Genomic DNA, 23,237 nt, shown 5'->3' with positions numbered 1-23,237 from the left:
CCAGTGGAAATTTTTAACTACACTGGAGACAGCGGTAAGTTAAAAATGCAGCCCAAGAGCCAGGCAGCATCAGTATACACTAGATGTTTTCCTTTACCTGCCAAATATTTGGGTTTGAGAGGCAGAGCATTGAAAAGAGGTTCCACATGATTTATCTTTAAATAATCATATGAGTGCCCAATAGTTATTAGTGAGAATTAATCTAGTATTTACTATTTAATATGGTATTGCACATGCTCCACACTGCCATATGCTGTGGGTTTATCCTCTTGCCATGCATCTAGTCAAAAATTCCCGGGAAGAGGTACCGCATGATAAACATCTGGTCACAAAAGCAAGAAATCAATAGCTGCTGTGGGTAGAGCATCCCGGCCTCACTTGAGAGTGGCAGCATGAGTTATTCCCTCGCCTTTTAAACAAGGTGAGTGGACTCCAGCCAACAGGGCTGAAACAGAATTATTTAGCAAAGCAGAAGACAGAGCAGAGAGCTGCCTGGCCTAAGAAGGAAGCCTTCTAAGATGCGTACTGATCATCAGGCTGTTCAGCAATACACCAAGGAGCAGGAACAAAAATGCTGCTGTCATAACCACTCAGGCAATAAAGGGTTCAGTAGCAGTAGATGGCACCGGCATAATTTAGCTGTTTACTCAAGTAAAGTTTGAAGGCCAGGTTTGTTTCTGTAATTGAGCAGATTCTGCCTCGGCAAGTGACTTCTACAAAAGCTGCATAATGCCGCAGAAATCTCTGTGGGGCTCTACCCTGCCAATATGACACAGGCCGACAGTATGCCCATAAATACTTGCAAACTCCAAAAAGTCAGCCTGGCACAGGGGCAGGTTCCAGTGCCTCCAGACACCTGAGCCAATGAAAAACCTCACCCTCTATGCTGGAAGTTTTGCAAAGGGAAAACTAAGCACACCTACTTGCCCAGGTCCCAACTACATAAGACTATAGCCAGCATGTCTAAGACAAGAGAGTCACTTCACAGCATGATTGTTCTGAATTTTCCAAGTTCTCTACTTCACAGATCTTATTCTCACTACTCAAGTTGATTTCCATGCTGCAGATTAAGTTAACTGTGTACTACATCAAGGTATTTCTACTTGTCTTCCAGCACAATTAAGAGACGTCTAAATCAACATGCCCATGCCATTTATTTCTCAGAAACAAAAGGTCAAGTTATCTTCCGAGAACTTTCTTGGTTCAATGAGCAAACAACTGCTGGTAGAATACTCCATACAGAAGATGTTTCCAACACTGTGGCCAATACTGAATAGGCTGGTTTAGGACATGTGAAGCCTGGTGCAAAATCCCATCTTGTTACCTCCCAAAGGCAGTTTTGTGCACTGGTCAGACCTTCAGTGAAGGCTGTAACTGTGCTTTAGGAGAACTTCCCTGCCTGAGGTGGTGGGCCAAGGAAGCCACCTGCTTGCTTGGTGGCAGCCCGGGAAGGAGCAAGACCAAGCATCTTCTGGATGTTCTGCAAAAACAAGAAAAGAAAAGCAGGATTGTGTCAGACTACAACAAGGAAAACACCAAAAGAGGAAAAAAAAAATCTTAACTCTCCTTACAAGTACAATCTTCCCACTAGTTTCAACAAATTCAGGTTCTTACCCACATAGCCTTACCAATCTGGCTACTATATATTTGACCTCTATCCCTATACATTCAAAAGAGCTCAGCACAGAGCCACACAACTATCCACAGTGGCTACAATAGAGCTGAGCCACTCTACCCCACCTCAGCAAAAGCCTTCTGATAATTAAATCCACATTTTGGTTGAGGGTTTTTTTTTCCCACCCCTAGCTACACACTACACAGTCAGCTGGCAAGTACCTCGGTAATGTCTATGCACATGGGTTGGTTTAAAATCAACCTACAATAGTTATCTTTGCAATTTAACTGCAGTGCACACACAGCAGCAGGTTCCCAACATCTGCTTACAGGCAGAACCAAAGCACCCCTCAGTTTTCACAAATTCCAGAAACCCTTGTTGATGGTGGCCATCAGAGCCTGAGGGTCTGCAAGCTGGCAAGGAGGGCTCTCTCCTAATGCAGACAGAATTTGGGTCAGCAACATGGCAACCAGAGCGTGTGCCAAGTTCAACTCAGGAGCTTAGGCACAGAATTAACATGAATGCTAGTGATGCAGGCAGAACAATGGTTCAGCAGAGACACACAGTATAACAGGACATATGTAGCAAAAATCAAAAACTAACTACTGAGATGACCTCATCTGCATCCAAGCAGAGTCTTTCAGTGGAAAACAACAAACAAGGAAAGAATTAAGTAGCAGAGCTAGGCATTAGCTAAAAATCTCAAAGCAGAATATTTAGAAGTTTGATGTTTTTTCTTTATTTTTGTGAATTACCTTTTAAATTTTGCAACAGCACAACTACAAAGAACTACCAGTTCTTTCAGTTTCATCCTTCACTGTAGGTAACTACAGCTCAAGATGCTGTTCATGCAGTGCCAGCAAAATAGGGACATTTGACACAAGGGAAAAAAAAGAAAAGTGTCCTTCACATGTCACCAGCTGAGGCCTGGCTATCAAGAAAACAAAAGGTGAAGGAGGATTCTCTTCAAACCTGAGCATCCTCTCCAAAATACCTGCCAGGATAGGTCAGATAGTAAGGTCATACAGTTCTTGACCTTTTTGATCATGGAAGGGGGACAACAAAAGAGACACACAGAGCTTCATAATTCCAAAGTAGTTAAGTTAAAAAAAAACACAACACACACAAACAAATCATTCCAGGTGAACATTATAAAAAGGAAGATTTCAGTCCACATACAAGCATGAAAGTAAAGGAGGGGGACACTTGAAAATTAATTAAATCAGCTTTAGTTTGTGGCCTACATAGATCACCCACTGGCTGATACTCAGCAACTAAATATATATGAGAGCATTTCACTGTGAGAGACTCCTTCCTGTGGTTCCTCTTCTCAGACCTTCCTTAGTCAAGAGATGGACAGAAGGGAGAAAACAAAAGCAGCTAATGGGCAGATTCAACAACACCAGGGGGTGCTGCAGAGTCAGCAGCAGGCAGGATCGGGATCCTACCAGCTTTGTACCGGCTCACCCATGGAGCAGAGTAGCAATCCTAGCAGAGCATCCATGGAAGCAAAGTGTGCACCGCTTCCTCCCTGTGCCTTTAAGTATCAAGAGAAGAGATGTGGTGCTAAAGTTTGCTCCATCTGCTTGGACGGTTTCAAGAGGAAGACAGGTGACAGCTTGTCTGTATGTGGATTCAAGACTACAGTCACTCTCCAGTATTATCCTTCCACAGGAGTCCCCTCCTTGCTGTGGAAGGCAGCTAGTCTCCAGCACTAGCTGCAAATCAAGTTTTGCTGGACAGCAATCCTGAAATCTACACAGCTAAAAACACCAGGGCTGGGGCAAGGTCCAGCAGAAACCTGGCCTGTCTGCTGTGCACCATGTCACACGAGGAGGCCTGCAGCCTACTTCCAACACAAACAAGACCATCACCTTTAGGAACAGGGAGGGAAAACTCTAAGACTTCAGGATTCAAATTCCTCATCCGAGCTCTTCTGAACTCTCCTCAAATGACTGCAGGAAGGACAGGAGCTACTTCTGCTTTCGTCTTCAAATCCAGAAGGGGCCTCTTTAAAGACAAGGCAGCAAGTGGTTCCTTACACTAAGATCAGGCTGTGTGGGAAAGTGCATTCCCAGTAGTAGGAATAATTGCTGGCTCCCCTTCCCACTGGGAAGACATTTCAGAGAGAAGCAGCCTAATCTACAGTTCAGGCATGTGTGAAAAGGAAATGAAGACCAGCAAACGCCTGAGGAACAGCAGCATATTCCTCTTCCCAAACAGCACAGGTGAAGGTTGGGAGCTCAGAAACAGGAGCAGGGACAGAGGATGTAACCCTGACATTATGCCTCCCGCCCAGCAGCAGACTTTCCCAGCTGAAACCCAACAGCTCAAGGACCCTTGGAAGGCCTCTCCCAGCAACCCTCCCCTCTCCAAACAGGAAGGCAGGAGGAACTAGGGGACAGGATTTACGTGCCAGGGAGAGCTGGGAACAGCGCAAAGGAAGTTACTCACTGAGAGTTGACTATTTTGGGAGATGCTGGCCAGGTCACAGGCAGCAAGCTTCCCAGTCAGTGTTTGAAGAGTTTATCACCCCCACATGCCTGAGGACCGCATGAAGAGACTGCCTCATGCTGCTACTGCCCATCCCACTAATGGGAGTTTAATCACTGTCCAGTTAATCTCCCCACCTTCACATACTCCCCTGCATTTCACTCCAGGTCACTATTTTCACACACACACAAAAGTTCCTCTACTTTTGAGCTCCATAGGGACATCTCTTCCCTGCCTTTGATCCCTTCGTAGGCAGCTGCAGGATTTAAGGGAAAGCTGAGGGATGTATAGTCTCCTTAGTTCTTTCACAACCTGTTCCCTGACTTTTGGTACACCTCCACTCCTTCTCCTCTTGTGTCAGCAGCATCAAGCCAGACACTAACTCCCACATCAGTTCTCCTCCCTTGGGCAAACAGCTGTTTTGAAGCTTTCCCCTTTTGCACGAAATGAAACACAAAGGGTCACAAAGCTTTTACCTCCAAGGTCATTGAAAGCACCGAAATCAAGTCTTTGGCACCATTTTAAGCCCTTAATTACTTTCTTCCCCTCTCCCCTAGCTTCTCACAGCCCTTCAAAGTCCTCTTCCCAGTGCTGTTATCACCTAAGTTCCTTCAAATAGTAATAAAGCCAAGAGCAGGATGCCAGCAATCACAGCTTCAGTTCTTAACTGTTGCACAAACTAATGTGGCTAGTCTCTGCCCTTCCCTCCATGTACCAAGGAGGAAGAAACTGAGCTGCCTAACAACTGGAGAACTGCAGGTATAGTTAACCACAATCGTATAGATAAGGCAACACTACAAAAACCGCAATCTAACACTTCAGAGCAAAACCAACCTTCTCCAAAGTAATAAACTTCTGTCCTCCACAGGGCCATTGGCATGAACTCTCAAGTACAAGGGCTTCCCCCCCTTACCCCCCCAGCGTCTCTTGAAAGCCCAACCCACTGCAAACAGCTCAGCATTTCTGCCCAGAACTAGACTGGAGCACCACTCAGTTCATGCTGTCTACTGATTTCACAATAGAAAACATCAGGAAATGCCCAGGACTAGACCTAACCACAGGAATTATACTTTTGGACAAAAAAAAAAATCCATGGGGGATTTTTCAGCAAGGGAGTTCCCCGGTCAACCCAATGGGTGCAGAAAAGTCTTGCTGATGGTGCTATTTAGTTTCATATAATAATCTGCAGCATTGGAGAGAAGGGACTTTCCATGTAACAGGTGCGTAACAGAGCAGCACCAGACAAGATTGCCTGAAGGAACAGCATCAGACCACATCATCCCAGGAATTCTGGAAGATGATCTGAAGAGCTAAAGGTATCATTTCTTTCAAAGCTGCAAACACCACTCCAGTAACTGGGAAGTGAAACGAGATTTGTCTTGCAGCAAACAGAATGCGGAAGCCCCTGGAGCCTGGTACTCCAAAGCTGGCCCTGCTTGGAGCCAGATGACCTCCAGGTGACCCTTTCAACATAACTTATTCTACAACTCATTACCTGCTTTCATGTAGATCCAGACACATACATTTCAACACAAGCACCCAATATAGAGGGCTATGGAGAATTCTATTCACTAACATGCACTTTGTGACTAAAGGAACTCTCTATTATTAAGCTGCTCCATCAAGCTCATCCAAACTTCTGACAGCAGCTGGCACAACACACCACTTCCCTTTACTGATCTACTTTAAGTCTAAGTTCCTTGGCACCCCCTGAGGAAAAGCAACAAGTCGGTCAAGGAGAAAAGCAGCAAGAATCAGGAAGCGAATCAAAGAAAGAGGAAATATAAATACAGAAGAGCAGATAATTTGCAGCTAGTTGCACCAGCATTCATCCAGCCCCCAGAGTCTATTAACTTATCCCCAGCACTCTCCAGGGAAATCTGGAAAACAAAGTAGACTTCTGGTTGGACTGAGAATGCCCACTTGTCTTCACCAGCCATTCTGCCACTTAAGCTGCTAGTAAGCCTTCCTGAACAGGCACTTCCCTTATCCTCACTGATGCTTCTCTTTTCAAAAGATGGAACTAATCAGCTTTGCTGGAGAGCTTTACATAGCCTGTTCTCGGCTTATTATGCAGACCCCCTTTCTGCGTCACGTCCCTAACACAGAGTCTTGACACTAAAGGTAGGATTCTTAAAACTCTGGGGAAAAAAAAAAAAAAAAGTCAGGCAGTCAGCAAAAACAGGAAGGACAAACCCAAAAGAACAGGTTTATCTCTTTCCTCACTTTTCCAGCAAATTTATAGACTGATTGAACCTTTACAGAACATCAAGAGTTTCCCCTGAAGATGCCACACTTCCCTTTTCTCATACTACTGTAAAAGTCAATTACTAAGAAGCAGTACTTAGATTGGCTTCTGATGGAGACAATCTCTTGGTATAGCAATCCACAAAGTTATCAGACACACAAACACAAGAAAGGAACGCATTTCTGCCAACACTGTCCCAGCACCCTGGTGCAAGTCTCCAGCCAAGTCTTCCACGCTGGTCCAGGATAGTGGCGGTTTTTGTGATCCCAACCTAGAATTGCTTTGAGTACGAAGCATAGGAATGAAGGCAAGCACAGAAACCACAAACAGATCAAAGATTATATATGCAAAACTGAACAGTAACAGACTCCTCTTTATGGATGTAGATGTGCTTTCCCTGCTCCAGGCATGCAAGAGTCACAGCAATGTACTCACCTGTCTGATTGACATTGTGCAGAGAATGTAGAGGAAGATGAAGGAGCAGTCAGTATAATCCTCACCCAGAAGGTTGCGGTGGGAGAGACCTTGGATGTACGAGAGGGGGATAAACGGAAGCTTTGCCACCACTCGGCCATCAAATCTGGAAGAGAGCACATTGGATTACAACTGGGGGACAGTAAAGAGTGTCTTCAGCTACAAAAAGAACAAGTGAGCATCTTCAACAGGCCACCGGAACAGATAAGGCCACATGGAAGGCTAAAAGGCCATGCTGCCTTCTCCAGCCCACCTCTATATACATTACACCAAGAAAGCTAAATACGCTTTTGTCAAAAAGCCCTCCAAATCAAATCATCCACAAGGTAAGTAGACTTCCCTCAATAACGGTTTTGCCACAGTCAGAGCCAAAGTGTTTCACAGTGATTTAAGTGATCAACTGGACAAGCTGTTGGTTCATAAAAATCTTGGTTGGTGTTTTGCAGTTTACTGGTGCATTTTATTTAAAAGTCAAATTTAGCAGATAACTTCCCAGATCGCAGTCAGCACTTGAATACAAGATGGGTGACTATCACCCTGCTATATCGCTGTTAATGCAAGAAGATGGACTCCGTGCTTTAAGAAAATGAGCTTTTTTTTTTTTAATCAGAGCATAAACCAAAGATACCTTTTCTTTTTCTAGAGCAGCTATACTTCTCAGCACAAGAAGGATGCTTAAGCAAGCCATCAACAAAATGCTTTTTAATACTAACAGTCTTCCCTGCATTAGCTCTGAAGATGAAGGCAGTGCAGAGGCATGATACCACATATTCCAAGTGGCCCGTCCAGTTCCTGGAACTCCTCCAGGTCCACATTCCAGGGTATCAGGCAGAGTGTGAATTCTGGCCAGTTCGCAAAGATTTCTCCCAACCCAGACAGTTGACCCAATCTTTTGAAGTAAGTGTGTATGATGCCTCATCAGCATGTGCATATTTGGATGTTATTTTCTCTGCATGTGCTGATTTTCTAACAGGTGTTTCTTGTTTCAAGAGATCCTAAATGAGCGTTCTTTCCTGTAGAAATGGATTCACACAGCTACAGCTCAAACACACGCCAAATTTGTTTACATCTCACAGGCCATTTGGCAAAAGAGCTAGGAACGGATGTTTATCTCCCTGTAACATCCCCCAGTGGCTTAAAATTCTGCGTTATTCCTGCTGCGAGAGTGACAAGTACATCAGCAGTAGCACCCTGAGGTACCTGCTTTTAATTCCAGGAGGTTTTCACAGTTATCATGAAGGAGTATGAAAATGCACAACTGCCTGAGTAAGACACAGAAGTATTTGCATTAAAAAGTTTCTGACAAGAGAAAATTGAGACACCCAGAAACTAATTCCTCTCCCAGGACAAATCCCATCTGCTTGAAGGCCACCACTGCTACAGATCTCACTGCCCTAGTGTACAACCAGCTGCTCATCTTCAGCACAGCGTTCTGCTCTTTGGGTTTAAATCAGCCTTCCTGACACTGACATATCCTTCCAGCATGGTCCACCCCGCTGCCCCATTACTACTGACACGCTAAGAAAAAAAGCCAGTCATCAGCCATTTCCAATTTGGCTAAGCTGGCACTTGGCAAAGGTGAGGTGCCCAGCCAGAGCAGCAGCGTCTGCATAGTACTTGTCCAAAGGGCAGCACATCACAGAACTTCCATGTAATTCCTGCTCCTTTTGTCCCCCAGAGCAATGAACTCATTCAAGAACAGGAAAGGCAAGCAAATAAGGCTACAGCCATTGCAGGTGTCAGCCACCCTTTTCCTCCTTTTCATACCACACCCACAGCACCTCCATGGATGACCTGGCAGTAGCAGCCTCCCAGAGGGAGCGCGTAAGAGCCTCCTGAATTCATAACTGAAGCATTCTCCTTCCAACACAAGCAGCTGCTCTTTATGCTATATCAAGAGAATGACAGTACGCGAGAACCAACTCCATCAAACCATTCTATCAAACAGTGCGAGTACAATCCACCAAAGCTGCCATTCAGATACAAATCTACTAGCTACCTTGTAGTGAGATCAGGAGCAAAAATTTAGCTATCTAGCCCTAATGGGCCCTCTCCAGAAGGAAACGCAAGAACTGGTTACCCAGGACAGAGACAGAGGTGAGGTACTCAATGACTTTTTAGCCTCAGTCTTCTCTGGCAAGGACTGCAGCTGCACTACCCATGACGCAGAATGCAAAGGCAAGGATTGGGAAAATGGAGAACCACCCACTGTAGGTGAAGATCAAGTGCAAGACCACCTGAGGAACCTGAAGGTGCACAAGTCCATGGGACCTGATGAGATACATCTGCAGGTCCTGAGGGAACTGGCAGATGAAGTCGCTAAGCCACTGGCCATCATATTTGATAAGTTAAGGCTGTCTGGCAAGGTTCCTGCTGACTGAAAAAGGGGAAACATAACCCCTATTTTCAAAAAGGGAAACAAGGAAGATCCATGGAACTATAGGCCAGTCAGTCTCACCTCTGTGCCTGGCAAGATCATGGGGCAGATCCTCCTGGAAACTCTGCTGAGGCACACAGAAAACAAGGAGGTGATTGGTGACAGCCAGCATGGCTTCACCAAGGGCAAGTCATGCCTGACAAATTTGGTGGCCTTCTACAAAGGGGTTACAGCAGCAGTGGACAAGGGAAGATCAACTGATGTCATCTACCTGGACTCGTGCAAAGCATCTGACACTGTCCCACACAATATCCTGGTCTCTAAATTGAAGAGACATAGGTTTGACAAATGGACCACTCGGTGGATAAAGAACTGGCTGGACGGTCGCACTCAGAGTTGCAGTCAATGGCTCAATGTCCAAATGGAGAGCAGTGACGAGTGGTGTTCCTCTGGGGTCAGTACTGGGACCTGTACTGTTCAACATCTTCATCAGCGACATGGACAGTGTGGTCAAGTGCACCCTCAGCAAGTTTGCTGATGATACCAAGCTGTTTGGCAAGGCAGACACGCTGGAGGGGAGGGATGCCATCCAGAGGGACCTGGACAGCCTGGAGAGGTGGGCCCTCATGCAGTTCAACAAGGCCCAGTGCAAGGTCCTACATCTGGATCGGGGCAATCCCAAGCACAAATACAGGCTCAGCAGGGAATGGCTGCAGAGCAGCCCAGAGAAGAAGGACCTGGGTGTGCTGATTGATGAGAAGCTCAACGTGAGCCAGCAATGTGCAATCACAGCCCAGAAGGCCAACCGTATCCTGGGCTGCATCAAAAGTGCGGCCAGCAGGTCAAAAAAGGTGATTCTGCCCCTCTACTCAACTCTTGTGAGACCCTACCTGGAGTACTGCATCCAGCTCTGGAGTCCCCAACATAAGGACATGGACCTGCTGGAGCGTGTCCAGAGGAGAGCCATGAGGATGATCCGAGGGCTGGAGCACCTCTCCTATGAGGAGAAGCTGAAAGAGTTGGGGCTGTTCAGCCTGCAGAAGAGAAGGCTCCAGGGAGATCTTATTGCGGCCTTCCAGTACCTAAAGCGGGTCTACAGGAGAGCTGGGGAAGGACTTTTTACTAGGGCATGTAGCTATAGGATGAGGGGGAATGGCTTCAAACTGGAAGAAGGCAGGTTTAGATTAAACATTAGGAAGAAGTTTTTCACTTTGAGGGTGGTAAGGCACTGGAACAGGTTGCCCAGAGAGGTTGTTGAGGCCCCATCCCTGGAGGTGTTCAAGGCCAGGCTGGACACGGCCTTGGGCAACCTGGTCTAGTGGGAGGTGTCCCTGTCTATGGCAGGGGGGTTAGGACTCTATGATCTTCAAAGTCCCTTCCAACCTAAACCATTCTATGATTCTATGAAAGGCAAGACAGCCAAATCTTTAGATTTTAATTCAATAGCCTCAGCTATTAGCAAGAAAGCTATTTCAATTCAAATAATCAGTGAGCTCTTTGCATACTCCTGCTGTTCATGTACATGTTCCCTTTAAATAAAGGGACAGATAAAGGCAAGATACACCCAAAACCTTCATGTCAACTCTGTGGCTTGTAGCATGGTCTCTGTGAGCAGGAATCCTCAGAAGAGGAACAAGACAAGTAAACTTGGTGGTCTTAAAGGAGAAGAAACCATTGAACTCATCTTTTAGGTTAATATCTATGGAAAGAAGAGCCACACAGGATTTAACCAAAATTCCTTCCTAAAGCTCTTCATGACCTTAAAGTCCTGTAACACTTTTCAGTCATAGCATACTGTGAACTGCCTCTTCCCACTCTAGAAAAGAGGGCAGAGTAAGGCAGGGCTTTTTAGTTTGTTTTTCAGTCTGTTTCAGGGGCAGGGGTGGTGGTGGTGTTTGTATTGCACCCAAATAGCTAGGCAAGCACCTGAAGGCCTCAGATGCAGCACTATAAATCCCCCCCCCGACACTATGTTGCTGGGTACATGACTCATGACACATCTCCATCCCCACTCAGGGCTGCAGTTAAATGAGACATCAGTGACTCAAGATTGTACCCAAATTTTAAAGTCCTCTAGTGCTGTGTTCCTCTGTTCAATTTCACAGCATTCCAGAGACTGCTAGATGCTGAAGTCTGACTAAGCCCAACAAATAAAGAGTCCACACAGTGGCACTTCTGTTATTATGTTATCCTCTGTTTGCAGTTTATCCACCCACAGATCTGCAGTAAAATAACAATTGACTGTATCCTAGGGACTGCCAGCACAGAGGCCAAAGGTTTTGGTGCCCAAGAATGAAACTTCATGTTTGCAGGACAAGTACATTACTCAGATATTAAGCAGCATCCCAAAGGTTATACTAACCATATTCACACCATCTTCAGATTTAATAGCCAATGGGAAGTTAAAACTTGATTTGGTCTTGCGATGTTAAAAGTCAAGCACAGTCTTGCAGTTTTGCATGCCTGAAACAAAGCTGTCTATGCAAACCATGCAAACCAGTTTGGTCTTTTTTTTTTTTTTACTTTGTTTTTTATAAAACTAAACCTATCCCAGGTCATTTTTAAAGCAAAGGAAGATTACAGCCCATGCCTGGATCTGTTAGTATCTTTATTCTAATCACCTCAAGTAAGGCAAGAACAAACTCTGCAATTACAGCTCATTTCTAAAGGCAAGGGTACTGACCCAGTTTTGCTTGCATGAGCATTCTTTGGTCACACTATTATAGCAAACCTGAAGACTGTAGCTGCTTACCTGACATCTACCAATCCTGCCTTTATCAAGATGTTCCCAAGCAGAAAAGATGTTAGAGTTGTGTCTAGATTGAATGCAATTTGTTTAATTTCATCGCATTCAGCATGCAGTGGTCCCTCTTGAGCAGAACATACAAATCAAACTGCATCTTCACGTGAAATATTGATCCATTTTATACAGATTAGTTATGGTTCTTGGATGGACTCTGTCACTGTAACACTTCAGGTGATAGAGGGAAGGTAGAGAACGTACTTGCCATGAAAATCTAAGAAAAATCCCGAAAGCTGATACTTACATGGAGTTAAACATTCCCATCAATGCAGTGAAGCAGAAGCCAATGGCAAACATGGATTTCATCCGAACCTGCAAGCAGAAAAATCAGAGATAATCAAAACAACAGGCCTACGCTGAGGGATTACGGGCTCACACCCTTAAGAAGAGGCTTTGTACAGCATCACTGGAATCTAGATGGAAAAGAGATGACCCAGAAGGCCAGAGGGATTGTAAAAGTGACTGGACAACTCCTAAAGAGAAGTTTGGTCAACAGCTGGGTACAAAGGCAGCCAGAGTGGACCACTGATGTGAAGAGCTGCTTCAGGAGGGAGTTCAAGAACTGTCCTGTTACCTTCCAACCTTCCACAGGTTGGTTTTTTTTTTCCTTAAGTCTACACAACCAATCAGCAGGGGATCACTAAGAAGACAGAACTTACAAGATGAAGTCAGGAAAATTAATTCTACTTTGAAAACATCGCGGAGACTTAAAAAGATGAAAATAGCTAAGGCTGGGCATGAGGTGAGGCAGTAATCGCTGGAGAACTCTGTGGCTCATACTAAAATTTGTAGCTATTAGAGACAATCCAGAAGGACCTTTCAGGAAGAAAAGCCACTATGTTTGCCACTTGAACAAAGTCTTGCTGTTGAAAAGCTAACTGAAATCTTCAGCAATCAGGAACTGGCTTTAGTTTTCTTACCATTGACAAGTCTCTGTTGTTATTCTTCAGTTTCTCTTCTTGTCTCTCTGGAAAGACAAAAACAACAAGAGTTATAATCAGTTATACCAACCTAGAAACCAGACTGTTTTCATTTCCAGGAAGACTTAACCTTCTTGGCTCTCCAAACAAATAATACTTCCAAAACCAACTCCAGCTCTCTATGCCAGACAGTAAAGTAAAAAACTGTACATAGCTAACTGCTTCACCACAGCAACATGCAGCAAAGCAGGCACAAAAGAGGAGGAGGCTAGAATCACACATTCAGCACTTTCGAAAGAAATGCACAGAATGTCAAATTTGCTAACTCAACCAACTAACACAGCAGCACACACACTGTTGCCAGAAAACAGAGACAGTGCCTCTATATCACACTTCCAAAAGACAGCAGTCTCAATTTGCTGCACACCAGGGTCACCATTATACATACATTACATGAGAAAGGATTTCATTTTGGAGGTATCAGAAGGGACTCCAAAACCATACACAGAGCCAGGAGCTGCACCTCAGTAAGGCTAACATCCTGCTGGTCTTAGTAATGAATTTTGGACCCTTGTCACAACTAAAAGATTCTCCAAAGATGAAAGATATTTTCTACATGAATTTCAGTAATTCATGTAATAGTATGCTTTGCAGAGAATAGTATAATACACTACTTTGGAAGTGTAGTCTGTCCTGAAGTCACCACAAACTTCAAAGATGCCCAGTTTTCTGGGGTGGCATTTTCCATGCCCCTCATTGGAGGGCTGCTCTGGCCTTGAGCATTATCCACCACCTGTCATGCCTCTTGTCCCACATCCCCAGCATCCCTTGTCCACTATGCTCCTCTCATACCGAGGATCCAGAGGGGCAGCCAGGGCTTGGAAGCAACACCTGGTTGAACTAAAGATGTGGACAATGAAGAAATATCTAAAGAACAGCATGAGCTAAGAAAGTGGGGGGTGGGGTGGGGTGCAGGACTGTCAAGGACTATGCAGCACAAGAGTTATCCAGTGTATCCCAGCTGAAGTTTCAGTACAGGTAGCCCAACAGTTATCTTTCAAGCCCCAATTAAAAGCCACTAAATACAGGGATTCTCAGCAAGTGTTATGCAAAGCAATAGCAACACCCCTATCAAATCTCTTAGAATCCTCATTGATATTTTCAACTGCTCCTAACTACAAACCATCTCCTCTAGCAGGAACTTTCCAGACACCTGCTTCCTGACTCAGGTGGAGAGTTTTGTTCTGGGACATTTCAGCAACCACAGGCCAGCTCTTTAGGAATCACATTTGGCACAAACACTTGATTTTTCCCTCTGATAAATAACTAACCATCTATTTAGATGGGCTAAAGGTTACATAGGGATAAAGAATACAGCCTTGATCCCCTGATACACCTGACCTGTTTCTCACCCATTTCTACAAATTCAAAACAGGCTCTGGGTGTCCTACCACCTTAGATAAACAGTCTATTCCTGCCCAAGTCATACATAAGCAGCATTTAAGTACTTTGCTATATAGCTGGGCATAGGCACAGAGAAAGAGGTCCAGGTCAACAAGCAACACCCTGGAGTCCAAAGTCTTATTCTGCTCATTGGAACACAAACCACAAGGATACAGTAATAATACTATTTGCCAGCATTAGTTTTGGGCTTTTTTTGTTTGTTTGTTTTGGGTGTGGTTTTTTTTTTTTTATTTTGTTGTCTACCCAGCATTCATGTGGAACCCTGGGAACGTCACTGTCTTTTCTTCTAGGGGCACATGGACACAGAAAGCAGTAGCAAAGTTTAAGCTAACAAATACACTCCTTAAGCCAAAATGACAGAAGGCTGCACTATGATGTTAAAGGTGTCCTGCTCCAGCAGCGTGAAAAGTGATTTAGACACAATGTGACCAAAGTTGGTTCACCTTACACTTCAAAAGTTTGATAAGTAGGAAACACCAAATTAAGCTTTCCCATGCAACTTTCACCCTACCTCCTTGTGCATATGCATGATTCATCCCTTACGAAACCAAGTAATATCATACACACACCTCCTGCCTTATTCTGTGCACAAAACAGATGGCAACTGAGGAAGGTCTGTACCACGGCTGAGACTTATCAGTAAAGCCTCAGCTTTTTTTTTTTTTAAAAAAACAAACTAGAATGGTAGAATTTAGAGGAACTCCAGCACAAGTAAATTTGCTGTTACAACAATGCTACATCTTGCAGAATGATTTGACATCCAGTAAGTCACTGGGATCAGAGACTTCAAAACCATTTAACAGCTGTGAGTCATTTTCTGGATGTCCAGCTTGACATTTAGGGATGGATTTTTCAAAAACACTAAGAATTCAGCTTCGCCTGAAACAAATGAGACACTGAAGTTATGCAGCACTCGCAAAAAAAAAAGTCTCAGTATCTTAGGCTTGGCCAGCAAGCATCACAGCAAACAAAATCAGTGGTCATTTCCTAAGTTCTGTTCTTAGTCCCTTTGTGCTTTGTTTTTCATTTGCAAAACAAGATTATTTCAGTGTTAAAAAAAATTGGTGGAGCATCTGAATTCCTCAGATTCTACTGTTTATTAGTTTAGTCCAAGCACAAGTAAAATATTCTCTGCTAGGAACATAGCTTGGATAGTGGCCTGCAAAAATGTCATTGCTACACATTCAAAAGTGATCATATGTAACAACAGCACATAATGTTAAAAAGTTGCCTTATCTACCAAGTAGTAATCTTCAATAATCCGTGCATGAGATGAATAAGAACTGAAAATGCACAAAAGGAAGAATTTTGGCTCCTGTCCCTTCAAGAGTCTAGCGATAACAGGTTTTATACCTAGGAAGAACTGTTTGAAGATATGTTTATAATTTTTCCCAAGCTTTGTACAGATCAAATGACTAATCCAGCTACCTGGTGTTACAGAGGAATGAGGAAACCAACTCCCAGGAGCTCTGAGAAGTGTTCCTGCCACAATTTCTGTGATAATTTAACTGCGCTTTGCTGCACGTTTTACTTTCGAGTCCTGCAGAAAACAGAACTTTCTAAAGCTCACATTCATTAAACATCGACCACATTGTTCTTGCATAGTTTAGTAAAGAGTACTTTACCCAGAAAGACTTAAGCTTATTGACAACAACAAAGAATGGAAAAATAAATCACTACCTAAAATTGAGCAAAACTAGTTTATCAAACTTGAAATAAATCTAAGTGCAGTTACAGTTAACGTGCAAGCACCTTCAGCTCTGAAGTGTTTAAATGAGAAAAAAAAGATTAAAAAAAATAAATCACAACCGTACAGTCATATAGCTATTGCAAACTGACAGCGCACTGCAACAAAGAGCTTTGACAACAGAAGTTAGTAACAGTCATGCATACAAAGGCTCAAATGGACGAGAAAGGCAATCAGTTCAGCAACAAGTGCTGCTCCTCTCAGTGATACTGCCCTTCCCTGCTTCTGACTAAAGCCCTCAGGAGGCTAGACGTCTCCCATCTTGGAAGAGTAAGGCAAAAGTGTTCATATTCCAATCATCAGGCCAAGAATCAGATTTAGTACCACTTCAAATAAATAGTTTTGAAAGCAAGAAAAGGATGATCGCTTCCATAACTGTTTCTCAACTTTCCCCCATTCTCAGGGCACCGCACCCCTCTCCCAATCTTACCTATTTTCTTTTTCTGCTGTCGGCCTGCTGATTCAGTTATTGTTTCCTTCTTCTTTTCCACTGCCAAGTGAAAAGAAAGATATTCTATCATTTCTGCATAGGGATACCACCACCCCTTTTTCACATACCAAACAAAATATTTATTCCTTTAGAGAACACAGTTACAAAAGGAAGCTGGATATGACTAAGAACATATTCAGAATCAACAAGTTTTAAACCACCAAGGCTGACTCCACCAAACACCTAGAAATAATTTTTTAAAGAGTTCAAAAACCTGGATGAGACATCAGGATTTAACTTAAGGGGTTAATTTTAAACTCTGTCAAGAGCCTACTACATTGTTAACTGAGCAGCCTGGGGTCAATTTTGGCTAAACGACCCTTGCTGATTTGTCATTAGTACTAGACAGTACTTTTGATTCAGCAAGTGTAATGAAAAGAGCTTTGTGGCAAGCTCTGCTCCCTGATTATCTGCAGTGGGAAGCAGAATACAGGAAAGCCTGTGTTCCTGTACATCCCTTCTTCACAGGCAGGCATTCTCAGGGGAAATGCTGTCCAAGCAGTCAGCCACAGCCTCTCCATTCTTCAATTAATTAGTACTGAAGCATTTCCAATATTTTAAAGTGGGAGCCTAAGCAAAAAGTTACTAAAACCCCAAATCAGACACTCACCAAGCATCTGCAAACAATTACCACTGCAGCAAAAAAGGCTAACATAAAGCCAGCATAGTGAACTTAGAACACAGTAAATGGGCTGCTCATCTGCAAATGCTCTGAAGGGCTTTTCCAGGAAGTAAGAGACATTTTAACTGAAGACCTCTAAGAAGAGTACAAGAAGGGAGGATGAGAAGGCATGGCTACGGTCTAACAACAGAAAGCAGCCCTTTTTTACTCCAAAGCCTACATATCTGTAACACATCTACTCTATCAATGAATAGACTGAGCTCCTTGTTCGCTCACAGAATCAGCTTAGAGACCTGAGCATTAGAACTCTTCTCCCATATAAAGTACTAGCTCAGCACAGATCTTCCAGCCTTGATCTCAAATCACAGGTGAACTAAAGACAGACAGCCTTCCAAGTCACACAAGGATTTGTAGTGCTGCTTTCTGAAATGCCTGTGATATGCAAGTCAGTCACAACTTCTAAGAAAACAGTAGCCCAGACAAGATCCCTAATCATCATCTCTGCTGTGGTAATGTAGCAAGACAATTATTTTTTTCCAAAGAACAACCATATCTCTGATGGGCAGGCTAGGACAAGGGGAAAAAACAGGGAAGTTTACTCAGAGGGAATGCTGGTGAGAGGTGCCAGATGACACAACACATCCAGTGCTCACAAAATGCTCTCTCCATAACCTTCCTTATGCCAAATCCAGCTGAGGGATCCTAGTCAGTCCATCCCAACCCTAGTCCTCATAACCCCATGGCCCTCAGTTCTAAACCCAACTGGAGAACAGTGACTTTTTTCAGGCCCACCTATTGCTCCCAGCCCAACAAGAGAGCTCCAGATCCCAGCTTCACTTTAGATAGTGCTATCGAGCCTTATGCCAACCCTGAGGAACTCTACAGCCTTAATTCCCTTGTGGTTCGATCAGAACAAATAACAGTCAGACAGTTTCACAAACCTGTCCATTGGAACATACATGACACAACACAGCAGGAATTCTAGAGACAGCCTTCAGCTGTGCAAATTTACCACTACATTTGCCTCAGAACACTTACTATAATTTCTGCAGCAGTCTCAGACAATGCTGAGCGTCTCAATAGAAACCAGAGGACAGGAAGAGATGAAACTAAGGACTGCGAGTAACAATGTCTGCTGAAGCACACTTCTTGGTCCATTTGTTTTTGCAAATCCTAAAGACTGCTAGGACTCTCGTGGGAGAGCTTAAAGATCTTAAATGTGTTTTTTCCTGTTTCAGATGTGTTAGATAACAGTTGAAAGGTGTGGCTCAAGTGGTCTACTTTGCAAGTTGTCTGTAAACCATCAGGTCAGCCAGCTGTCCTTAGCACAGGAGGGGAAAAAAAAAAAAAACACCAAAATAAAAGCTGAATTTTTAGTGACTCCTTATTCTGTTTTACTTTTTTTTTTGTTGGAGATGGGGAATCAAACAAGGAAGTTAAAAAACTAATTGAGATGCATGAAACATCTTTCCCTTCACAGATTATAGCCTAGATATCATGAGAGCTATAAAAACAGAGAGCATTGAACCCTTAAAGCAATCATTAAGCCCCAGAGATTAAGCCCTGCTAACTGCTTTTGGAGCTCCACAGCACAAGCACACTAGAACATTAACTCTAAGTTTTCAGCTGGGTTTCAACTACTTCTCCAACTTGCTCTTCTGGGGCTAGTTCTACCCTACACATTTTTGTCAACCAAATAGGTGGGATTTAAGTAAGGAGACAGAGATGGGATCCCCACCTAATATTGCTGTGATGACAAAAGTCCTTAATTTAGGAGCTGTGACACAAGCATGACTATACTTCAACTCTTCAGTTTATTTTGCCCCAGGGAAGGCTGGAATAAACTAGTCTGGAAAGAACATGCTTGGGTAATATTGTTCTCTCACACACTAAGAGCGGTGACATCATGGTGAAATATCTTTAAGGTAAAATCAGTTCAGGTTTGGCCCTAGTTGCTGGGTGCTGTCTCTTACTGTTGCAACTTGGGTAGGGTACATACAATTGAGTTTGAATTTCTCCTCTGCTCCTTGGCTTCTAATACAGACAGGTCCATTGAACAACTCCACCTCAGACCCTCCTGTTTACCATTCCTCTTAATATCTGATGCATATCTTCTGACTGCTCACCCTCTGTTCCCTTTTCCCTTCCTCCCTCATCCTTTGTCTAATCCCTCCCAGGCCTCTCAGATCCCTTCTCTATGGAAGTAACCTGGGACTTTTTTTTCTAATCAATTCTATTTGTTTCCAGCTTACATTAGTCTATTTTTATACCAGCTGATAGCTCAGACATTTCTATCATGACTTTGTCTTTACTCATTGTCCACCATTAATCATCACTTTTACTCTTCACTTATTACGCTTTCCTCTCGTAGTATTCATTACGAAACCCTAGTTCTTTCTTACTACAGATCTCAAATTCTCCACTGCCCTTGAAAAGCAGAAACTGCATCTTTGAACTTATTTCAGGCACCGAAACGAATCTACCTACACAGACACTGGCTACTCACATTCAAAAAAAAAAGATCCCAGTACTGATCTTACTCCCTCCTGTCCTCCATAAAGAGGAGGTGCAATTCAGACAACACAACAGGTCTTTATACTAACCTTCCCTCCAGCAAAAGACAAGAATTAAGGACAGGAGTAAGTCCTCTCAGTATGGATTTGTGTAACTTGTAAAATTAGGCTCCTATGAAATCCAAGCTAAAGAAAGTTCTCTCCCTTAGTAGAGGAGGCAGCAGGAATTTCTCAAAGCACTGACTCTATTCAATTTGACATGTGCTAAAGCAGGATGTAACAGGAACAGCAAGACATATTCTCTAATGCCTGAAAAGTACTTACATTTCTTGCTCTGTTTTTCCACTTCAGCCTTTAATCTCTTGTATTTGTCTGTTCGGTACACCAGCACCCAAGTTATACCTGAAACAAATACTCAGCAAGTAACTAGATAAGTAAAGACCACTTGCAATAATAGGGATATAAGTTAGCAAATATTTATGCAAAAAAACATACATCATATCTACAAAACCACATTATAATACGTCAAAGGTACCACAAATTACCATAAAGCTATATCATCGCTTTCCTTCAATTCCCTTCTCAAGTTCTATGAGCCTATAAAATAAATATCTTTAGAAGCTACTGGCTATCTTACTGAGCACTGCTGTTTTGTGGGAGTCATTCAGTTCCCTCATGGTCGTATTTACCAGCTGTTGCTCACCTTAAAACCAGGAGTTGATTAAGGCAATAAACTTCTTTGTGTTCTGCATTTTCATAGGACCTAATTAAGACCAGAGGAATAATGCACACTCCTACCAGGACCTGCCCATTAGTAGAAGCACATTTTGAAAAGGCAAGTAGAGATACTAGGCTAGAAGAGACCTCAAGAGATTCTCCAGTCTAACTCCTTGCACTCAAACATGATCAAAATAAGTTGTGCCACAAGCACAGAACCAGTGGTTTGCAAACAGTTTAATCTAAGCTCCTACATAATGCTTTTGGTCCTTTTCTTGGCTTTGGTTTGACAACAGGACTGTGCTTCTGAGACCAGCTGCAGAGAAGGGAACCCTGTAGATGCTTCTGAGGTCAACACAGCTTTGTACTGTGAAAGGCAACAGGTGTGTACACCATCTAACCCCACACGCAATGCAGTAGGACTCCTAAAAACCAAGTATCATATTCTACCTGGGACTATCCCTACCCTTGAATGCCCAGACAGTGTCTTGCAGCTCTGGTACAAAGAAGATTTTAGAATATACCTCAGTGTCAGGAAAAGGGAGCAGCCCCTGACTACTCCAAAAAGTATCTAGCCAACCTGTCTTTAAAAAGCTGCACCCATTTCAACACCCTACCATTTAAAAAGGCTTTTCAAGCACCCAGTCTAAGTCACCATCATCGCAAGTTCAGGCAATTTCTTTATGTCCTTCCCACAAGAGCGACAGAAAACTACCAGTATCCTCTTTCAGCCACACTGAAAACTGTTAGCCCCCATAGCCTTCCTCCTTCCAGACCAACCCAACCCAATTCTCACCACTTTGCATCAAAGGTAAGTTTTGTTCAAGAGTTATTCATTGCTGCCCTCCGGGGTGCCTACACTCTACCTAGATCGGCCTCCAAGCGCCAGGCCTCAAGCGACCCTGCGTAACTGAACCTCCTTTCACACCCTCAGTGTCCTACTTTTCCTCCGACACCTGCTGTCCCCTCCGTTCCGCCCACCCTCTCCACTGACCCCAATCCCGCCCTTTAACCCGCTCCCGCCCAGCGCTCGGAGGCGGCGCGGCACAGGCGAGGAGCAGCCTCCCGCCAGCCCTCTCCCGGCCACCTCCGAGCCCCTCCGGGCCTTCCCCGTGCCTCCCGCGGACGGCAACACCGGGTCAGGACCGGCCCCAAGACCTCCTCGCTCCGCCAGAGCCCAGCCGGGCAGGCCCCACCAGCCCGCTGGGGGACAGGGGCGGGGGAGACGGGACGGACGCCGCCGCCACCCGCCCCATGGCGGCCCGGCACTCACCCTCGGCCAGCAGCGCGGTGCATACGGAGATAAAGACGATGAGGAGGGTATCGGCGAACATGGTGCTCATGGTGCTACTACCACCACCCCACCCCCCTCCCGCCTCGTACCCCGGTAACGCCGCCGCGCTCCCGGAAATAGTCCCCGCCACCCGGAAGCTGCCGGGGGTCACGTCGCCTAGCAACGGCCGGAAACGAGCGCCCGCGCTTCCGGGAGAGGCAGCCGGCCAATCAACGCGGCGCTAGGAGAGAAGCCGCGGGAACGGGGAGGGGAGGGTGAAGTGCCAGCAGGCGTTGCTCTGATTGGGCAAGGCGGCTGTCAATGCCGCGGGCGGGTCCCGTCCCCGTCCGTCCGTGTCCCCCCCCCCCCTCCGGCTGGCCTCGGGGAGCGCGGCCTGCTGCCGCCGCGCAGCCTGTCATGGCGGCGGGGGCGGGAATCCCCGGGCACGGCGCTCTTTGGGGAGTGGAGTCGGGACCAGATGCCTTCCTTGTGGCTGGGGGGGGCCGTCTTCCTGCAACAGCACCCCCCGAGTCCCGCATACCTGGGCATGGTGGTCCTGCGCAGGGCCTGCAGTGGGGTTCCTGCTGGCAGCACCAACCTCCCCGTGACCGTGGTGCCCCACACGGCTCCCTCAGAGCGCTCCCAGGCAGTATCCAGGGGGAGACGCACGAGGTGTTTGCTTCTGTTGAACATACCCCTCACAGTCACGAAGGAGTTGGCGTGGGTGGAGCAGCCTTCCAGGTTTCTAAAAGTGTGCCCTGGGTTAATTTGCCAATGGTGTGAATATCCTGTTAGTCCATAGCAGCAGGAGGCATTTTCTGGGATCAAATATTTACAAATACTGGATTCGTTGCTGGCCTGCCCGCGCCTCATATGGTGAAAAGCAGAGTACTGTGTTCAGTGATTCAAAGGGCTGGAAGCAGGGAAGTAAATCTTCCATTGCTGTGCGTGTGTAAAATATTCATGGATGGGATGAGACTAAGAAGAACACTAACAAGGACAGAGAAATCGTGGAATAATGGCAAGGATTTAGCAGAGAGACTAATTGACTTTTATTGAGGCTCTGGCAGTTAAACCTGGAGCAATGGAACTAGACTAAGTCCACAAGTTGTAATGGGGTAAGGAGACCTAGAAAGCAGAAATACAGAAAAGGAAACAGGGCAGGCAGGGAAGGGCAGGTTTGTGCCTGTCCTTATGTAACGGAGGAGTTCGCCATCAGTGAAGAGCAATGCACTGTGGGATTACATGCACAGAGCTGATTGAAAAATAAGGAAGGTGAAAAGCCCCACCATCGCCCTTAAATTAAACACTCCATTCAGAAAGACAATGGCAAAACCATAGTTCAGAGAAGGCAGCGCAAGTAATAAGCGAGGGTGTGAGATTAGACAGCAAACAAATCCTCCAGAGCCTGCTGACATTTGCATACAAGGAAACACAAAAGCCACATGTGTGCAGGTGGCTACACAAATAGTCAGCTGTCA

General features: G+C 44.9%; 1 protein-coding gene across 1 annotated transcript; it reads right to left on the bottom strand.

Moving 5' to 3' along the window:
- Nucleotides 1-1,143: 1,143 nt before the first annotated feature.
- Nucleotides 1,144-21,883, bottom strand: TMCO1 (transmembrane and coiled-coil domains 1). Its single transcript, XM_082484387.1, has 7 exons — nt 21,757-21,883; nt 20,091-20,168; nt 16,572-16,631; nt 12,931-12,977; nt 12,255-12,322; nt 6,792-6,936; nt 1,144-1,480 (listed from the first exon to the last, which is right to left on the bottom strand). The coding sequence occupies exons 1-7, from the start codon at nt 21,824-21,826 to the stop codon at nt 1,382-1,384; spliced, it is 567 nt and encodes a 188-aa protein (XP_082340513.1). The 5' UTR covers nt 21,827-21,883; the 3' UTR covers nt 1,144-1,381.
- Nucleotides 21,884-23,237: the final 1,354 nt, after the last annotated feature.

This window comes from Vanellus vanellus (genome assembly GCF_965231255.1).
Source record: "Vanellus vanellus genome assembly, chromosome: 5".
Classification (NCBI taxonomy): domain Eukaryota; kingdom Metazoa; phylum Chordata; class Aves; order Charadriiformes; family Charadriidae; genus Vanellus; species Vanellus vanellus.
Note: the sequence above shows the minus strand (reverse complement) of the source record. Positions and strands in the feature narration are given on the sequence as shown.

Excerpts from the sequence above, each read along its gene's own strand:
- TMCO1 (XM_082484387.1), bottom strand. The coding sequence starts at position 21,826 with ATGAGCACCATGTTCGCCGATACCCTCCTCATCGTCTTTATCTCCGTA. Across the intron at positions 12,323-12,930 it reads ACAACAGAGACTTGTCAATG|GTTCGGATGAAATCCATGTT; the intron begins GTAAGAAAACTA and ends TTCTGCTTGCAG. Across the intron at positions 6,937-12,254 it reads ATGGGAATGTTTAACTCCAT|ATTTGATGGCCGAGTGGTGG; the intron begins GTAAGTATCAGC and ends GCTCTCTTCCAG.